The following is a 17,286-nucleotide window of genomic DNA, read 5'->3' as shown; positions in this document are numbered from 1 at the left end:
AAGCAGGTTTTCATCAAGGATATCTCTGTACTTTGCTCTGTTCATCTTTGCCTTGAACCTGACTAGTTTCCCAGTCCCCGCAGCAGAAAAACATCCCCACAGCATGATGCTGCCATCACCATGCTTCACCATAGGGATAGTGTCAGGTTTCCTCCAGACGAGACGCTTGGCATTCAGGCCAATGAGTTGAATCTGGGCTTCATCAGACCAAAGAATCTTGTTTCTCATGGTCTGAGATCCTTTAGGTGCCGTTCGGCAAACTCCAAGCGGGCAGTCATGTGCATTTTAATGAGGTCTGGCCGCTCTACCAAATAGGCCTAATTAGTGGAGTGCTGCAGAAATGGTTGTCTTTCTGGAAGGTTGTCCCATCTCCACAGAGGAACTCTAGAGCTCTGTCAGAGTGACCATCTGGTTCTTGGTCACCTCCCTGACCAAGGCCCTTTTCCCCCGATTACTCGGTTTGTCCGGGCTGCCAGCTCTAGGAAGAATCTTGGTGGTTCCAAACTTCTTCCATTTAGGAATGATGGAGGCCAATGTGTTCTTGGGACCTTCAATGCTTCAGGAATGTTTTGGTACCTCGATTGTGCCTCGACACAATCCTGCCTCGGAGCTCTATGGACAATTCCTTCGACCTCGTGGCTTGGTTTTTGCTCAGACATGCACTGTCAACTGTGGGACCTTATATAGACAGGTGTGTGCCTTTCCAAATCATGTCCAATTAATAAAAATGTTCATCAGGTGGAATCCAATTAAGTTGTAGAAACATCTCAAAGATGATCAATGGAAACAGGATGCAGCTGAGCTCAATTTCTAGTCTCATAGCAAAGGGTCTGAATACTTTTATTTTTACACATTTTCAAAATCTCTCAACCTGTTTTCACTTTGTCATTGTGAGGTATTGTGTACAGATTGCTGGGGATTTTTATTTATTTAATCAATTTTTGAATAAGGCTGTAACGTAGAAAAGTCAAAGGATCTGAATATTTTCCGAAGGCACTGTAATGAATTAAATGTATTTTCGTGTCAAATCTCCAGTTGGCAACCCATGCCTTTATGGGATTAATTGACTCATTAACAAACATTACAATAATTCACTGTGATAATTCAGTGATAATTCTTTCGTATTTCACAGATTGAAAGCTGAAAAAATATGATCCACAATCTGCTCTGGACAAGTCCAGTCCTGGAGTGTCTTGACAAAATGAAACAAAATTATTTAGGCTGACATCATCCAGTGTCCAGAAAAATGAATTTGAATGGTATGCAAATATGTGCATATTTAATTAGATATATAATTTGCATATTTTAACACAATATTTCAGAAACATTGTAATAGAAAAATGTATTTTATTTGTGTTTACATTCAACTGGTAAAAGTTGATTTGTAAAATGATTAAGATAATATATATATACCTTATCAGGGTGTGGTGCTGGTCTTAAACAGCTCATGAACTCGAAGTTTGTGTTCTCTTGTCTCCTCTGCAGGTTGGTGTGACCTTTGCCGTAGTGTTCGGGGTCATCCTGTACAGAATCTCCATCAAGGCGGCCTTACACATGAGCTCCAATCCCACGGCTCGCACCAACATCCGGGCAACTGTCAAGGGCACCGCTGCTGTCATCAACCTGGTGATTATCATCATCATGGATGAGGTCTACGGTGCCTTAGCTCGCTGGCTCACTCTTCTTGGTTAGTCCCTCAACTATGACCAGGATGCTGTGATCACACAACTGTACCATGTTAGCAAAGCTCACCCTGTGAATTAGGCTCTGCAGTCTATCCGGGAGTGCTATCTGTATTGACTGTATTTACCCAGTTTGAATACATTTATAACTACCTTTCTCTACTACTTTTCGGTGTCGGCTACAAAAGCTACAGTTCTGGATTATAACCCCCTTGATCACTGAATCCTCTTCGGTTTTGTATCAATCAGGTGATAGAAACTCATTTTGTTTTGTATTCTCAGAGGTGCCAAAGACTGACAAGAGTTTTGAGGAGAGGCTGATAATCAAGACCTTTGTTCTGAAGTTTGCCAACGCCTTCTCCCCCATCGTCTACCTGGCCTTCTTCAGGGGCAGGTTGAACTCTCTTCTACTCTATTTGGCTAATAAGCTTCTCCACAACTCAAGCACAACTTAGCAGATATCCGCCGTTGATACACTTTCACCATAAAACCTGATTATGTTTAATCATTTGTGTTTTTTTATTGTGATTTACACCTCTTTAAGGATAGTGGCCAATGAATGTTACCTTTTTTTCAACCTGTACGTCCACAGAATGGTTGGGCGTCCTGGGGACTATGTGTATGTTATCGGGTCATACAGGATGGAGGAGGTAATCAACTGTATTCATCTTTGTTTATCTTTAAACATTGACCAGAATGCCGTTAAATGTTGACCAAAATAAGTCCAAATGCTTCATGATTCAGTGCTGGATAATCAATGGAAATATTACCATATGCTGTAATGGTTATTACCCTCCCTTATTTACAAAGTAACAGGGGCAAGATCCTCTATAGGTATCCCAGGGCAGTTGTGTAGGTTCCAGGCCTGGTGCCCTTGAGCCCTATCCTAAAGACAATTGGCATGGTAGATAACATCAAAGCTAACCAACCTATCAGAGAAAGCAGAAGTGTAACAATTATAGGCTAGCCCTTCCAGTCTGTTAGATGGAGATTACCTCTGTTATCTGTGTGTCTGACTGGGTTGACTGCTGTCTCGTCTGTACGCCAGTGTGCCCACGCAGGTTGCTTGATGGAGCTGTGTATTCAGCTCTGTATCACCATGCTGGGCAAACAGCTCATCCAGAACAACCTGTTTGAAATCGGCATCCCGTAAGTACAGTACAGAGCAGGTACCATACTGTCTGGATGAAACTAGGACATAATCACATACCCACTCACACACACCACACCCACTCACACACACGCAAGCACACAAGCACTAAAATAAATATGCTCAGGGCTAGACTCATATTGCTACCATTTCTTTTCTCTGCTTGCTACAGTAAAATCAAGAAGCTGATCAGGCGTCGGAAGTCTGACATGGACTCTCAGCAGCAGGAGGACTATAACATGACCCTACAGCGTCATGAGAAGGACCACTTCTTGGGTCCCTTCGTGGGCCTCAGCCCAGAGTACATGGAGATGAGTGAGTCATATGTCAGTCTGTCCAGTAAAGCTCCTGACAGCTTACTGAGGATCAGCCGCCCTCAGGCCACCCTATTCCAAATTCTCCTTATCACATGAGACAGGAGGAAAATTAACTACTGCAGTGTGCCGTGAGTAGAGATTTGGTGCAAAGGATCATAGAGATCATAGATATACTATTTCATTCTAGGGGTGTGATAAGCATGTCTGATTGGCTTTTCCCTTTTACGGTCAACTAATTACTGCCAATGAATTACTTCTAATGTACTGTGCACGACATACATAATTAGTCAACTAATGTGGCGTGTACATTAGTTATCAATCATTTTTTATCTTTTTTTCTTGCTATTGAGGTCAGGTTTTTTGTGGGGGTTTTTTTTAGGCAGGGACGATACAACCATGTTTGTACGAAACTGGCAACTTTTATAAATGTCACTGATTACTGGAATTAGCAAGTCAGAAAATGTTATCCTCAGTAACCACTTCTCTTTACGCCGTAAAGCGTGACATTTGATTTAACGATAAGACATTTTACTTCATACCGCTCACGGTATTAGATCCTGATTAGTTGTAAAACCTCCGATGTGGAACCCTCTCTAAAAATGCATATTCTCTGCATGAGATAATCCTCAGTGGAGAAGCAGAGAACCATTCTGTCTATAATGCCCACGTAATCAGCACAAGTGGATTTAGTTGACCTGATTTTGACTTTAGTCCTTAGATGTCTTTATCAGCGGCTTCTTTCCTTGCAGCATCAGACTGAATAACTGGACAATCCCTACAGCATGTACATTGAAAAGACACTGTGTAAGACGAAGAATGGGGGGAAACCTTAAACGTCTATACATCTGTGCCATAACATACTGATACTACTACATTACTTACTGTATACCAGGAGCGTTGGGCCAGTAACCAAAAGGTTGCTGGATCGAATCCCTGAGTTGACAAGGTAAAAAATCTGTTGTTATGCCCCTGAGAAAGGCAGTTAACCTATTGTTCCACGGTCGATTAAGGCAATGCGGAAGACGTTTCAGTTGTAAAAACTGACTAGGTATACCCTTTCCTTTTCCCACACCATATCCGTCATAAGAAATATTACTGCTCCCTCTCACGATCCGCGCAGTGGATAAACCATGAATAATTACTGTATGGAATTAATTCACAGTATTTTTGAACTAAAGTGTTGATAATGCAGTTCCATGACCATACCCTGGCACACCAGACCATACCCTGATACACAGAAGCCATAAAGAAGGGTTATGGTGATGATTCCAGGGTTAGTTCAATATGTTATTGTTATTGTTGTTATTTCTACTAGTTATACTGTACAACTTTATCAACTAGAAATCTCTGGGTAGCAGCTATAGAAGCACAGTCATATTGTTGTGGCATAGCAGTCCTATCTACACCGACTCAAAGATTCAGTCCATCTTTAGGTTTTTAGGCATGCCTGTTTAAGTGGCTTTTTCAAGGGTACTCAACTGAAAACCAGCTAGGATTAATATATGGATGCAGGCACAAAAGGCCAGAGTGTTTGAACCCATTCAGAGTGTGAAGTGGGCACATTTAAAAAAAGAAAACTTTTTTTTTTTTATTGGATCTCTGGAGGTTTTACCCAGTACATATCAGTAAAGTTTCTGACTGTGGTCATCTGAAAGGAAGTGCAGAAACATGGCAAGCCCTCATTCCACCATCTCATTACTTTTTGCTTAGACATGTTCATCTCTCATGTTTTCTCCTTGTAGTATGTACTGTGTATTTCAAATGGGAAAAAAATGGAAACGCATACATTGCGTAGTACGGTATTAGAAGTAGATTATTAACGGCTTGTGCTCCTCTTTCCACTTCCCTCTATACTTGTGCTCCAGTTATCTAATTTGAGACTTAATCTTACCCAGCATGCTTTGTGTTGATTTCCTTGTGGTCATAATGTCCAGTTGAATATATCTGTTTTTTTTTAACTCGCAGTCATCCAGTTTGGCATGGTGACCCTGTTTGTGGCCTCCTTTCCCTTGGCACCACTCTTTGCTCTGCTCAACAACATCATTGAGATCCGTCTTGATGCTAAGAAGTTTGTAACAGAGGTCAGGAGGCCCATCGCAGCCAGAGCAAAAGACATTGGTAGGTTTCTATCTCCACACTTTAACAGCACTGGTCTATTTATGTTCTAATAAAGGGGACATTTTTACCTAATTTCTTCCACTTTTCAAATTGAATTTGACTTAATTGGAGATTCCCAGAATTGGCCCTACATGATAGATACCAAATTGAAATAGGTAGCAGGAATTTCCCATCTGAAAACACAGGTCCCTCACAACTGTTTTGGTCATGTTTGTGTGATTACATCATTGAGTCAGTCTCTGACATTGACCAAATACTGTGGCTATTTGGTTTGAATGCGATACATTTTTATACTACAATAATCTAGTAAAATCTAATGATCCTTAAAACACCTTATCATTATATCCATTCAGTGACTATCAATGGGATACACATTTATTTTTGCCAATGTTTTTCTGGTGGTGCACATTTATGGTGTGACCATAATACATTTTTTCAACCAATTAATAAACCACTGCATCTACCATGTTTAAGTAAAGTAGGTACATATAAAGCCCCCTTGTCTACCCAGTTATTGGTGTTTCGGGCAAATCTCCATATCTTATTTCTTCTCTCAGGCATCTGGTATAATCTTCTGAGAGGGCTCAGCAAAGTAGCAGTCATTGTCAATGTAAGTACATACCTTCACATTAATAAAAACATTTAAAGTGCTCACTATTTCCAGGTCTGTCGTCAAGATTATACAATGTTGACATTTGAAGATAATTTTGGTCATAACACCTCTCCCCTCTCCTCTGTCTGCTCTCTCCAGGCGTTTGTGATTTCCTTCACGTCAGACTTCATCCCTCGACTAGTCTACCAGTACATGTACAGCCCTGATGGCTCCATGCACGGCTTTGTCAACCACACTCTGTCCTACTTCAACGTCAGTGACTTCCAGCCTGGCACTGCCCCTCTGCAGCCAATGCACCTGGGGTATGAAGTGCAGATATGCAGGTAAGACATTCAAAATATTATGGTCCCCCTCGATGAAATCAGGAAGGGGACTATGAATCTGTCTCTGTCCATACGTGTGTGTACGTGCGTACGTCACACGCTATATCTCAGACATCACTGGACCGATTTTGACGAAACTTGGGTGAATGATGTCTTGCCATAGAGGTCCGACATTTACAAAATGACAGTGGTTGGCCAGATGGTAGTGCCATAACAAGCGGTTGAAAATGACAACTTTGAAAGGTCACGCTCCTCACTCTGTTTGGCATAATGTCATGAAATTCGCTACATACTGTAGGTCCCTCTCCTCACAAGTAAAATATTTGCCTCAGCGATCCATAAGTTCCACCATGATGGATTTTCCACCATTTTGAATGTTGTGAAAAACACAAAAAACGCTACTCCTCTAGCACCGAATGATTGATCTGCACAAAACTTGCACGAAAGGGCTCAACGTAATATGTCCCAGACTAGTAATTAAAACAATATGGCCGCTATTGACTAAAGCTAACGGTAATTTACCAAAGTAACCGGAGTCTTCAATAATTTGGGCAATTAACAGAATCTATGGCAATCTATGGTAACTTTTGTATTTTTTTTATACACTATTGGTCAAAAGTTTTAGAACACCTACTCTTTCAAGGGTTTTTCTTTATTTTTTATATTTTTTATATTGAAGAATAATAGTGACGACATCAAAACTATGAAATAACATGTTGTAACCAAAAAATTGTTAAACAAATCAAAATCAAAAGAGTGTGCGAATATGTCACCAAGGCAAAGGGTGGCTATTTGAAGAATCTCAAATATAAAATATATTTTGATTTGTTTAACACTTTTTTTATTTCATAGTTTTGATGTCTTCACTATTATTGTACAATGTAGAAAATAGTCCAAATAAAGGAAAACCCTGGAATGAGTAGGTGTTCTAAAACTTTTGACCGGTAGTGTATCTGTGTCCATATTGTCCATGAGTTTATATTAGATAGTCCATATAGTTTAAGAGAAAAATAGCCTAATTAATGAAAAAGGGATCTATCAAAAATGGCATTATTTTCAGTAAACTCTACAACTCTTCCAACTACTGACTTTTTTCACAACTGCCACCAGTTTGATGATGTTGAACATCTCATTCCAAGATCATGGGCATTAATATGGAGTTGGTCCCCCCTGTGCTGCTTCCTGCTATTCCAGGAAGAGCGTAGGCTCTTTTCCAATAGATGTTGGAACATTGCTGCGGGCACTTGCTTCCATTCAGCCACAAGAACATTAGTGAGGTCGGGCACTGGTGTTGGGCGATTAGGCCTGACTCGCAGTCGCCGTTCCAATTCATCCCAAAGATGTTCGATGGGGTTGAGGTCAGGGCTCTGTGCAGGCCAGTCAAGTTCTTCCACACTGATCTCAACAAACCATTTCTGTATGGACCGCACTTTGTGTACGGGGGAATTGTCATGCTGAAACATGAAAGGACCTTCCCCAAACTGTTGCCACAAAGTTGGAAGCACGGAATCGTATAGAAATTCATTGTATGCTCTGTTGTGTTAAGATTTCCCTTCCCTGGAACTAAGGGGCCTATCCCTAACCATGGAAAACAACCCCAGACCATTATACCACCTCCCCCAAACTTTACAGTTGGCACTATGCATTCGGGCAGATAGCGTTCTCCTGGCATCTGCCAAACCCAGATTCGTCCGTCAGACTACCAGACAGTGAAGCGTGATTCATCACTCCAGAGAACGCGTTTCCACTGCTCCAGAGTACAATGACAGCAAGCTTTACATACATTCAGCTGACGCTTGGCATTGCACATAGTGATCTTAGGCTTGTATGCAGCTGCTCGGCCATGGAAACCCAGAAGCTAAGGGAGGTAAGGCAATAAATAGGCCATGGTGGCGAAGTAAATTACAATATAGTAATTAAACACTGGAATGGTAGATGTGCAGAAGATTAATGTGCAAGTAGAAGTACTGGGGTGCAAAGGAGCAAGATAAATAAATAAATACAGTATGGGAATGAGGTAGTTGGATGGGCTGTTTACAGATGGGCTATGTACAGGTGCAGTGATCTGTGAGCTGCTCTGACAGCTGGTACTTAAAGCTAGTGAGGGAGATATGAGTCTCCAGCTTCAGTGAAAAATATATACAAGTATATAACAAAAGGGATCATACTGAAACACTCATATTAAACACCAATGGTATTCACTAAGTTGATGGTTTAGGATAATGTTTTACAGCTTTGTCGTTCTATAAAAAAAATCATCATCATCATTATTTCATATATTTCACATGTGATAAGGCCACACAGAGGGCCAAAGATAATTGCAGACACCTGTAATAGTCTGTTTTGTGATAGATTACATATAATCCTTGAATGAAACCAACATTCTGGTTGTATACTGGTAAACTTCACAAGTTTCCAGTAATATATTGTCCCTTTGCAACCCTTCTCAAGACTCAAGAACATTCATATCAACCACACGGTGGCACTATAACGGCCACATGTATTGTTACTTTCAGTTAGTCTAGGTTGAATTGGGCGCAGATATACAGACACACCTTGTTCACAAAATTGATGACGTATTTCACGCAGTGAGAGTTGAGCAGGGACGAACAGATTGGGTTCAGTCAGTTCAGTCAGTCATCCTAATGATCCTTCCCCAGCTAGCTAGTTTATGCTTGTGGCTAGAAAATTCAGTGCTAATTTAAAACTTGTCTGCATTGTGGGGACTTGGGAGAGTGTCCAGAATCATTCTGTTTTAATCAGAGTAATTGTTTGTTTTTCCCTTCCCAAATATAGATGTTAATGCTGTAGTTGTACATTTTGGGTGAAAATCACTCCAATAAATGGGTTTTAGCTGTCACACTGGCGTGATGATATTGGCTACACTATCGAGCTACTTCCCTCAGCAGTGCTTTGCAGTGGGCAAGCGGGAGAGAAGGAAACACTGTGCACAATGATTTATATACTCTGAACAAAAATATAAACGCAACATGTAAAGTTTTGGCCCCATGTTTCATGAGCTGAAATAAAAAATCCTAGACATTTTCCATACGCACAAAATGATTATTTCTCTCAAATTTTGTGCAACAATGTGTTTACATCCATGTTAGTGAGCATTCCTCCTCTGCCAAGATAATCCATCCACCTGACAGGTGTGGCATATCAAGAATCTGATTAAACACCATGATCCTTAAATAGGTGCACCTTGTGCTGGGGACAATAAAAGGTCACTCTAAAATGTGCAGTGTTGTCACAAAACACAATGTCACAGATGTCTCAAGTTTTGAGGAAGGGTGCAATTTGCATGCTGATTGCAGGAATGTCCACCAGAGCTGTTGCCAGAGATTTGAATGTTCATTTCTCTACCATAAGCTGTCATTTTAGAGAATTTGGCAGTACGTCCCACCGGCCTCACAACCGCAGACCATGTGTAACCATGCCAGCCCAGGACCTCCACATCCGGCTTCTTCACCTGCAGGATTATCTGAGACCAGCCACCTGGACAGCTGGTGAAACTGGGGGTTCACACAACCAAAAAAATTCAGCACAAACTGTCAGAAACCGTCTCAGGGAAGCACATTTGCGTACTCGTGGTCCTCGCCAAGGTCTTGACTTGACTGCAGTTCGGCGTCGTAACCTACTTCAGTGGACAAATTATGAATCCCAGTTTCAACAGTACCTGGCAGATGGCAGACAGCGTGTATGGCTTCGTGTGGGCGAGCGGTTTGCTGATGTCAACATTCTGAACAGAGTGCTCCATGGTGGCGGTGGGGTTATAGTATGGGCAGGCATAAGCTACGGACAAGGAACACAATTGCATTTTAATCGATGGCAATTTGAATGCACAGAGATACCATGACAAGATCCTGAGGCCCATTTTCGTGCCATTCATCCGCTGCCATCACCTCATGTTTCAGCATGATAATATACAGCACGATGTCACATGGATCTGTACACAATTCCTGGAAGCTGGAATTGTCCTGCATATTCACCTGACATGTCACCCATTGAGCATATTTGGGATGCTCTGGACCTACGTTTATGACAGCGTGTTCCAGTTCCCGCCAATATCCAGCAACTTCACACAGCCATTGAAGAGGAGTGGGACAACATTTCACAGGCCACAATCAACAGCCTGATCAACTCTATGCGAAGAAGATGTGTCGCGCTGCATGAGGCACACCAGATACTGACTGTTTTTTTAAAAGGTATCTTTGACCAACAAATGCATATCTGTATTCCCAGTTGTGGAATCCATAGATTAGGGCTTAATGAATTTATTTCAATTGACTGATTTCCTTATATGAACTGTAACTCGGTAAAATCTTTGAAATTGTTGCATGTTGCGGTTATATTTTTGTTCAGTGCATATGTACACTAGATGACTGGCAGAGTGCGCTGTTTTGAAGCCCCCGCACATCCGTCTTGACGCTACCCCACCATTGTAAAAAAGCATTTATTAATGTCTACATTTTTTTTGCCATGTTTATGACATAACACCTTAATGCATATTCTTAAATTATATTATTTGAGCTAAACATAAAATAAAAAATATATGAAAAATATTTTCCTTAAAGTAGCTAACGTACCTACATGTGATACAGCTGACCGGTGCTGACTGGTGCTGCCCAGTGGGAAGCAACATTGGTAACTGGGAAACACCTGGATATAACACTGTTGCTCTTGTCATTCACACCGACACTGGCATGTCATCCAGATGGTAACCAATACTGCAAGTTTTTTCTCCCTCGCCCATCGAAAAAAACATCACTTTCTTTTACAAGTTTTAACTAGAGCTGTGCTGCTGTTGTTGCCAGCTAGCCAGCATCAACTAGCTAGCTGGGAAGGGCTCATCAGGACGACTGACTGAACCGAATCCATTCGTCTCCAGTCGACTCTCGTCATCAATTTGGGCACCAGGCGTGTCCGGATAACCTCTCCCGTTTGAATTGTTGCCACTAATTTACCCAAGTGGGGGCGCTGCATCAATCGTGGGGGACGACATGTTTACTGTGCCTTGTTTCAAATAGGTGTTACGTCATGAGAATGTGTGTGAAGTCTATCATACTGGTTGGATGCGTTGTCATTTATAGTAAATCATTTTGCCAATTCAATCCCCTCTCCAGATACAAGGACTACAGAGAGACACCATGGTCCAACACACCCTATGACCTCTCCAAAGAGTTCTGGGCTATACTGGCTTGCCGGCTGGCCTTTGTCGTCGTTTTTCAGGTCAGATGCCTACACAAAAACAAACATATGATTCATTGAGGGTTCAATCTTTTTATGCTGAAAGCATTTTGTCATATCCTTTTGAATAACTGTTTTTGGTTATTTTATTGAAGGAATTGTGAAAGAAATGCCTCGATCCGTACCGTCTTGTCTCCTTATAGAACGTGGTGATGCTGATGAGTGACTTTGTTGACTGGCTGATCCCAGACATCCCCAAGGACATCAGTCTGCAGATCCACAAGGAGAAGATCCTGATGGTGGAGCTCTTCATGAAGGAGGAAGAGGGCAAAAAGCTCCTCCGAGACAGCCACGCCAACCAAAGTCCTCTTCAGCCCCGCTCTCGCCCTGCCTCACATACACCTTCTAACTGCTAGTGCCCTGGTGGGTGGCTCCATCTGCCCGTTCATCTGGTCTGTTCAAAAACCTTCAGCCCCCCTTGTCTGGACTTGGACACTCCACATACACAGTGGCCTACTCAAGAAAAGAGGGAGGCAGCTATTGGCAGGCTTCTGCACGTGCACCCTTTCTGACTTATAGCAAGCCATTGCCCAACCTTTGGTGAACCAGGTATCAGGCAGAAGGCTCAGAGGGCTGTTTTTCTCTTTTGCACAAAAATGATACAATGCAGGAAAACATGTAGATCTTTTTTGAATATGCAATTTTGCTAGCTAATGTTTTATTTTGAAACTTTTGCCTTTTTAAGATACTGAGATCAGGTAAAGGAGCTTGCCATTCTGCTTGTTTACCATGCCAATTTTCCCTTATGTCATGTGTTTTATGTCCTATTTGTTATTATACTAATTCATATCTATCGTGGGCTAGGTTTCCATCCAATTGGCGACAGATTTTCATGCAAATATTCTACAATCCGCATAAAAACAAGATGCACATTTTCCCACCAGAGATGTTTCCATCAAATGTACGTGTTGCAGATGAAAGTATGTGCATGATGACTTAGTGCACATAAAAATATATTTTGCAGTTCAATTCCCACATACCGAACACAAAATAGCCTACAAGTTAAAGGTTTCCATCACATTTTCAAATTTACTGATGTTTTCCTCACAAAAAAAAATGTTACGTTATATAGGGAGTATGCAAGTGCGCTCTAGCCAACGTATATGCGCGCTGTTGACTAGACTGCGCATATAGCCTACGCGATGTTATTATTATGGACAAAAGAGCGAGATTACTTTTATTTGTCAAACAGCAGCCAAGCATCGATGATCATGTCAACAACTATTTCAAGGAGAGGAAGAAGGTATTTTGTCAGCTCATTTTGTATATAATTTGTGAGTAAACAATACTTTTTAATGCATATCCAATACATTGTCAATATTGAATCCTATCAATATACACAGTCTACAAAACATTATTGACTTGCACCCCCTTTTGCCCTCAGAACAGCCTCAATTTATCAGGGGATGGACTCAACAAGGTGTCGAAAGCATTCCACAGGGTTACTGGCCCATGTTGACTCCAATGCTACCCACAGTTGTGTCAAATTGGCTGGATGTCCTTTGGGTGCTGAACCATTCTTGATACACATGGGAAACTGTTGAGCGTTAAAGAAAACAGCAGCGTTGCAGTTCTTGACACACTCAAACCTGTGCGCCTGACACTTACTACCATCCCCGTTCAAAGGCACTTCAATCTATTGTTTTGCCAGTTCACCCCCTCAATGGCACACATAAACTATCCACGTCTCAATTGTCTCAAGGCTTAAAAATGATTCTGTAGCATGTCTACTCTCATTTATCTACACTGATTGAAGTGGATTTAACAGGTGACATCAATAAGGGATCATGTCTTTCACCCGGATTCACCTGGTCAGTCTATGTTGTGGAAAGAGAAGGTGTTCCTAAGGTTTTGTACACTCAGTGTATAGGGTTTTGTAAAAGAGGAGAAACGTTCATCCATCTTGTCTTAACACAAGAAAAACAACATTATTAAAAACATTTTAAAAACCTCATGATCAAACCAAGGACATATTTACAAATGAAGCACAGAAACAAACGAGAAGAAGAAAAGAATCTATCCTTTGTGGTACCATGTCATGTTTTGCTTGTTTGTGACCACTGTTTCTCATACAGAAGGATCTGTAATTCTATGTCTGTGTTTAGGAATGTGACAGACCTTTGATTTAGTCTCTTCTGATCAAACAGGGGAAAAAATGTAGATACTTCACGTCAATGGAATGACATGGAACCTGCCCCCCAGACTGTTGGAATGTATTACATTATTCACAATTAACAATTATTATATATTTTATATTTTCAATGATATGTACGATATTTAACTGTCTTCAACTTCTATTTTGTGTGTCTACGGTATTGAAATGTATCAACATTGACCTCTTGCAATATAATATGTTTTGTAATATTACATTACTCCTGGATGCATACCCAGGTGTTTGTACTTTGATACTGGTTATATGAGATGTCTTTCCTTTTGCTTATAGAAAGAACTCTGATGGCCATTAACGTAGTCTCAAATGTATTTGTTAGGACATTGCAGAATATTGCATCACCTCATATTTTAATTTCTAATTCAAGGACATGTTCTTTTTTTTCTTTTTTTTTTAACTACTAATATTGTATGTTCATTGTATGACTTATAGGCCAATGCTGAATGGCAGCCACAATACCTTGCTTTTGAGCTAGTGGCATCTTATTCCCAACTGATACTTAGATATTTCAATCCTTGATATTCATCTTGGTATACTAGAGCAGTAGAGAAAAACTTGGTGTTTAAATATTTGCCTGAATTGTACAGCAACATTACAACTATATTTGATTAGGATAGTACTATATTTATTTCATATTTCAGGCTTATATTTCCACTAGAGGTCTGTCAGCCTAAAGTAAAAGTTTTAGGATATTTTAATTACAATAAAATAATACAAGTTATGAGAAGTGTATGAGTATTTGTATCATGTGTTCGTTATAGAATTGATGTCTACTGTTAGCAATGCAATACAATGTTTTCACCCTGAACATGGAACAAAAGCACCCCCAGTGTGGGGGGCACGGAGGGGGTAAGCAGAGGGTGTACGTGGACATGACTGAGGCTAGGAGAGGATGGGGTAAGGACGTGAGAAGGTGTGTGGAGAGATGTAGAGATAATCAACTTTATTTGTTTTTAAGGATATATAGAGATGGTTCAAAGGATCCAGTCAGTGGAAGGGTGGGGGCTGTGGTGTATATCCCAGATTTTAATGTTGTAGTATGTACGCAGTTAACTGATTGTGTCAGTGTATGGGGCAGAGATGATGGCCATGATTGAGGTGAAACCACGAGGTGGTGATCTGCTCTGATTCGGCTTCAGTTTTGACTAGTGTGAAGACAGGCAAGTCGAATAGGGGTGACTTGTTTGTGGAGATGATGGTGAAGTTAATGGGATTGGAGTGGATGGGAGTGGTGGTCATATTTTGTAGAGTTCCCACCCATGTGGGTGTGGAGGGTAATGAGAAGGGGGAAGATATTCATGTCCCGCTGGGCCGCAGAGAAGTCAAGTTCTTGATCCGGGTAAAAGGGCTGGATCTTTGGCAAAGGGAGTGGGATCAAATCAAATCAAATTTTATTTGTCACATACACATGGTTAGCAGATGTTAATGCGAGTGTAGCGAAATGCTTGTGCTTCTAGTTCCGACAATGCAGTAATAACGAGCAAGTAATCTAACTAACAATTCCAAAAAAAACTACTGTCATACACAGTGTAAGGGGATAAAGAATATGTACATAAGGATATATGAATGAGTGATGGTACAGAGCAGCATAGGCAAGATACAGTAGATGATATCGAGTACAGTATATACATATGAGATAAGTATGTAAACCAAGTGGCATAGTTAAAGTGGCTAGTGATACATGTATTACATAAGGATGCAGTCGATGATATAGAGTACAGTATCAACGTATGCATATGAGATGAACAATGTAGGGTAAGTAACATTATATAAGGTAGCATTGTTTAAAGTGGCTAGTGATATATTTACATCATTTCCCATCAATTCCCATGATTAAAGTGGCTGGAGTAGAGTCAGTGTCATTGACAGTGTGTTGGCAGTAGCCACTCAATGTTAGTGGTGGCTGTTTAACAGTCTGATGGCCTTGAGATAGAAGCTGTTTTTCAGTCTCTCGGTCCCAGCTTTGATGCACCTGTACTGACCTCGCCTTCTGGATGGCAGCGGGGTGAACAGGCAGTGGCTCGGGTGGTTGATGTCCTTGATGATCTTTATGGCCTTCCTGTAGCATCGGGTGGTGTAGGTGTCCTGGAGGGCAGGTAGTTTGCCCCCGGTGATGCGTTGTGCAGACCTCACTACCCTCTGGAGAGCCTTATGGTTGAGGGCGGTGCAGTTGCCATACCAGGCGGTGATACAGCCCGCCAGGATGCTCTCGATTGTGCATCTGTAGAAGTTTGTGAGTGCTTTTGGTGACAAGCCGAATTTCTTCAGCCTCCTGAGGTTGAAGAGGCGCTGCTGCGCCTTCCTCACGATGCTGTCTGTGTGAGTGGACCAATTCAGTTTGTCTGTGATGTGTATGCCGAGGAACTTAAAACTTGCTACCCTCTCCACTACTGTTCCATCAATGTGGATGGGGGTGTTCCCTCTGCTGTTTCCTGAAGTCCACAATCATCTCCTTAGTTTTGTTGACGTTGAGTGTGAGGTTATTTTCCTGACACCACACTCTGAGGGCCCTCACCTCCTCCCTGTAGGCCGTCTCGTCGTTGTTGGTAATCAAGCCTACCACTGTTGTGTCGTCCGCAAACTTGATGATTGAGTTGGAGGCGTGCATGGCCACGCAGTCGTGGGTGAACAGGGAGTACAGGAGAGGGCTCAGAACGCACCCTTGTGGGGCCCCAGTGTTGAGGATCAGCGGGGAGGAGATGTTGTTGCCTACCCTCACCACCTGGGGGCGGCCCGTCAGGAAGTCCAGTACCCAGTTGCACAGGGCGGGGTCGAGACCCAGGGTCTCGAGCTTGATGACGAGCTTGGAGGGTACTATGGTGTTGAATGCCGAGCTGTAGTCGATGAACAGCATTCTCACATAGGTATTCCTCTTGTCCAGATGGGTTAGGGCAGTGTGCAGTGTGGTTGAGATTGCATCGTCTGTGGACCTATTTGGGCGGTAAGCAAATTGGAGTGGGTCAAGGGTGTCAGGTAGGGTGGAGGTGATATGGTCCTTGACTAGTCTCTCAAAGCACTTCATGATGACGGATGTGAGTGCTACGGGCGGTAGTCGTTTAGCTCAGTTACCTTAGCTTTCTTGGGAACAGGAACAATGGTGGCCCTCTTGAAGCATGTGGGAACAGCAGACTGGTATAGGGATTGATTGAATATGTCCGTAAACACACCAGCCAGCTGGTCTGCGCATGCTCTGAGGGCGCGGCTGGGGATGCCGTCTGGGCCTGCAGCCTTGCGAGGGTTAACACGTTTAAATGTCTTACTCACTTCGGCTGCAGTGAAGGAGAGACCGCATGTTTCCGTTGCAGGCCGTGTCAGTGGCACTGTATTGTCCTCAAAGCGGGCAAAAAAGTTATTTAGTCTGCCTGGGAGCAAGACATCCTGGTCCGTGACTGGGCTGGGTTTCTTCCTGTAGTCCGTGATTGACTGTAGACCCTGCCACATACCTCTTGTGTCTGAGCCGTTGAATTGAGATTCTACTTTGTCTCTGTACTGGCGCTTAGCTTGTTTGATAGCCTTGCGGAGGGAATAGCTGCACTGTTTGTATTCAGTCATGTTACCAGACACCTTGCCCTGATTAAAAGCAGTGGTTCGTGCCTTCAGTTTCACACGAATGCTGCCATCAATCCACGGTTTCTGGTTAGGGAATGTTTTAATCGTTGCTAT

General features: G+C 42.1%; 1 protein-coding gene across 3 annotated transcripts in view; it reads left to right on the top strand.

The window, feature by feature from the left end:
* The window catches only part of LOC112263518 (anoctamin-1), a 57,843-nt gene extending 43,498 nt beyond the window's left edge, over positions 1 to 14,345 (top strand). For all 3 annotated transcript variants that reach the window (XM_024439902.2, XM_024439900.2, XM_024439901.2), the window contains 10 exons: positions 1,486 to 1,687; positions 1,965 to 2,076; positions 2,275 to 2,332; positions 2,731 to 2,831; positions 3,005 to 3,147; positions 5,115 to 5,267; positions 5,825 to 5,877; positions 6,019 to 6,203; positions 11,330 to 11,435; positions 11,597 to 14,345. In XM_024439902.2, coding sequence (XP_024295670.1) covers positions 1,486 to 1,687; positions 1,965 to 2,076; positions 2,275 to 2,332; positions 2,731 to 2,831; positions 3,005 to 3,147; positions 5,115 to 5,267; positions 5,825 to 5,877; positions 6,019 to 6,203; positions 11,330 to 11,435; positions 11,597 to 11,809 — 1,326 coding nt within the window. In that variant the 3' untranslated portion in view covers positions 11,810 to 14,345. The remainder of the gene's footprint in view (positions 1 to 1,485; positions 1,688 to 1,964; positions 2,077 to 2,274; positions 2,333 to 2,730; positions 2,832 to 3,004; positions 3,148 to 5,114; positions 5,268 to 5,824; positions 5,878 to 6,018; positions 6,204 to 11,329; positions 11,436 to 11,596) is intronic.
* Positions 14,346 to 17,286: the final 2,941 nt, after the last annotated feature.

The sequence above is a fragment of the Oncorhynchus tshawytscha genome, linkage group LG12 (assembly GCF_018296145.1).
Source record: "Oncorhynchus tshawytscha isolate Ot180627B linkage group LG12, Otsh_v2.0, whole genome shotgun sequence".
NCBI lineage: Eukaryota > Metazoa > Chordata > Actinopteri > Salmoniformes > Salmonidae > Oncorhynchus > Oncorhynchus tshawytscha.
The sequence above is the reverse complement of the archived record's forward strand: the minus strand, read 5'-3'. Positions and strand labels throughout refer to the sequence as shown.